At 45.3% G+C, this 2,924-nt stretch overlaps 1 protein-coding gene across 1 annotated transcript; it reads right to left on the reverse strand.

Annotated features, from left to right (window-relative positions):
* Positions 1 to 2,248: 2,248 nt before the first annotated feature.
* Positions 2,249 to 2,662, reverse strand: LOC120855792 (60S ribosomal protein L35a-like). Its single transcript, XM_040230543.1, has one exon. It carries the CDS (start codon positions 2,612 to 2,614, stop codon positions 2,282 to 2,284), a length of 333 nt encoding a protein of 110 aa, XP_040086477.1. The 5' UTR covers positions 2,615 to 2,662; the 3' UTR covers positions 2,249 to 2,281.
* Positions 2,663 to 2,924: the final 262 nt, after the last annotated feature.

A 2,924-nucleotide genomic window follows, 5' to 3' on the forward strand; every position in this document is an offset into this window, starting at 1 on the left:
AGGGGTGACTCAGTGGTTAAGAATCCATCTGCCTAATGCAGGACATGTGGGTTTGATCCCTGGGTCAGAAAGATCCCCTGGAGAATGAAATAGCAGCTAATTCCCCTATTCTTGCTGGGAAATCCCATGGACAAAGGAACCTGGTGGGCTGCAGTCCATAGCATCGCAAAGAGTTGGATCAGACACGACTTAGCAACCAAACAAACAAACGTACTCTATACAGGCACTGTTCTGAGTATTTCACACATATTAAAACCCTAATCCCCAATCCCCAGAACCCAGTGAAGTAAGTACTTCTGTTATCCCCATTTGACAGGTGAGGAAACCGAGGCACAGAGAAGTTGCATAACTTACCAGAGATCATACAACTGATAAGCGGTGGGACCCAGGCACTCTGATTTGGAAGCTGCGGCTCTCCGCTACAGTTGTCTCTGAACTCCGGTGGAGAGAGTGAGCATGCAGGCTCGTTTACCCCAGTCAGCATGTACTTGTTTAATGGTCACTACCTGCCGGGCGATATTCTATCTCTGGGGAGCTTGGAGTCTAGTCAGGTGGAGATACATGAGCAGCAAGCAAACAAGGAAATCATATGGTGTGCAAAGAAGAATAAAACAGAGATAAAGAACAGTGAGTTGTGGGGAGACGGATGGTGGGGAGATGTGAGAAGCAGATGCATTTGTGAGAGATTTAGGGGGTAAAATCATCAGGTCTTGATGGATTGGACATAATGGACCAGGGAGAGGCAGGTGTCCAGGAGACCGATATTTCTGACTTGTGAAACCAGATGGATGGTGGTGCCATTTATTGCCACAGGGAAAACTGGAGGAGGCCTAGATTTGGGGGAGTAGGTGTGTGGATATAGCAGGTTTAGTTTTGTGTAGTAATGTCAAAGGAGTCGTTGGATATACATATCCAGAGTTCAGAGGACAGGGCTGAGTTGGCAGGTTGAGAAGCTGAAACATATAGACAGAAACCTAAGCATTGGGCATGGATGAGCTTGCAAGGGATAGAGAGTGAAACGAGAAGAGAAGAGGTTCTGCCTAAAGAGCATCTGCAATTCTGACACCAATTCCAATTTTAGAGTGTGAGTTTTTCCCCCACATCACCAAGCAGGGTGTCCTAAACGCAGCTCAATTCTGACACTTTTATCTACCAGGAGACAGCATCAGACCCACCAGTTAAGGGTTCAGTCCTACAAAACACGCCCCCAACCCCCCCCACTTCAGTTACCAGTCGAAAGTCTGCCTATAAAGAGAGGTTTTCACAGCCCCTTCTTTCAGTACTAGAGCACAGTTGTCTTCCCCGGATAGCCCCGTGGCATCTCCCTCCTCTGCTTAAGGTCTTTGGTCAAATGTCACTCTCTCAGTAGAGCCTTCCTGATCACTTTAGTTAAAACTGAACCTCTCCACAGGCTGGTATACCCTAGTCGCACTTCCTGCTTTATCTTTCCTCATGGCACTCATGACCTCTAAAATTCCACGTGTTCTTACTTTTTCTTCATTGTGTATTGCAAGCACCACGAGGGAAGATTTCATTGTCTCACTTGTTCACGGCAGTGTCCCCCAGTGCCTAGCACATAGTAAGTACTTAATATTTGTCGGGTTTTCCCAGGTGGCTCAGTGGTAAAGAACCTGCCTGCTAATGCAGGAGACGCAAGAGATTGGGTTCAATCCCTGGGTTGGGAAGATCTCCTGGAGAAGGAAATGGCAACCCACTCCAGTATTCTTTTTTTTTCTTTTTTTACAATATTGTGTTGGTTTTGCCATACATCAACATGAATCTGTCACAGGTGTACACGTGTTCCCCCTCCTGAACCCCCCTTCCACTTCCCTCCCCGTACCATCCCTCTGGGTCATCCCAGTGCACCAGCCCCAAGCATCCTGTCTCATGCATTGAACCTGGACTGGCGATTCGCTTCTCATATGATATTATACATGTTTCAATGCCATTCTCCCAAATCATCCTACCCTCTCCCTTTCCCACAGAGTCCAAAAAATTGTTCTATACATCTGTGTCTCTTTTGCTGTCTCTCATATACAGGGTTATCATTATCACCTTTCTAAATTCCATATATATGCGTTAGTATACTATATTGGTGTTTTTCTTTCTGGCTTGCTTCACTCTGTATAATAGGCTCCAGTTTCATCCACCTCATTAGAACTGATTCAAATGTATTCTTTTTAATGGCTGAGTAATACTCCATTGTGTATATGTACCACAGTTTCTTTTTTTTTTTTTTTTTAACAGGACAAATCCACACTTTTATTCATTTTCAAGAAGTTTAAATTCTCGAAGGGTACAGCATCACACGAATTCTGTGTCCAATGGCCTTAGCAGGAAGGTTGCTTCGGAATTTGGCATGAACCATGCCACTGTTCCCGTGAGCTTGAGTGATCTTTCCCCAGATTACTCTGGTTTTGTTAGGTTTTCCACCAGGAGTTACTGTGTTGTTCTTTGCTTTGTATACATAAGCACATCTCTTGCCTAAATAGAATTCAGTTTCATCTCGAGCATATACACCTTCAATTTTCAGGAGAGCAGTGTATTCCCTTTGGTTCCGTAGACCCCGTTTATAGCCAGCAAAAATAGCCTTGGACCACTGCCTTCCAGACATATTTGTCGTTTTAGAAGTCCCGTTCCCAGCAGGCCTTCACAGGGTCCAAGATCGTATATGTACCACAGTTTCTTATCCATTTGCCTGCTGATGGACATCTAGGTTGCGTCCATATCCCACGCTCCAGTATTCTTGCTTGGGAAATCCCATGGACAGAGGAGCCTGGTGAGCTATAGTCCATGGGGTCACAAGGAGTCGGATACAACTGAGTGCGCACTCTCACACACACACACACATACACACAGAGTATTTGTTGAACAAGTGAACTTCCTTGTGGATGACTCACAGTACATGAAACTGACCAAGTCCA

This window comes from Oryx dammah, unplaced genomic scaffold, assembly GCF_014754425.2.
Source record: "Oryx dammah isolate SB20612 unplaced genomic scaffold, SCBI_Odam_1.1 HiC_scaffold_28, whole genome shotgun sequence".
Classification (NCBI taxonomy): Eukaryota; Metazoa; Chordata; class Mammalia; order Artiodactyla; family Bovidae; genus Oryx; species Oryx dammah.

Bases quoted from the DNA above. Each gene is read 5' to 3' on its own strand.
- LOC120855792 (XM_040230543.1), bottom strand. From the start codon at position 2,614: ATGTCTGGAAGGCAGTGGTCCAAGGCTATTTTTGCTGGCTATAAACGG.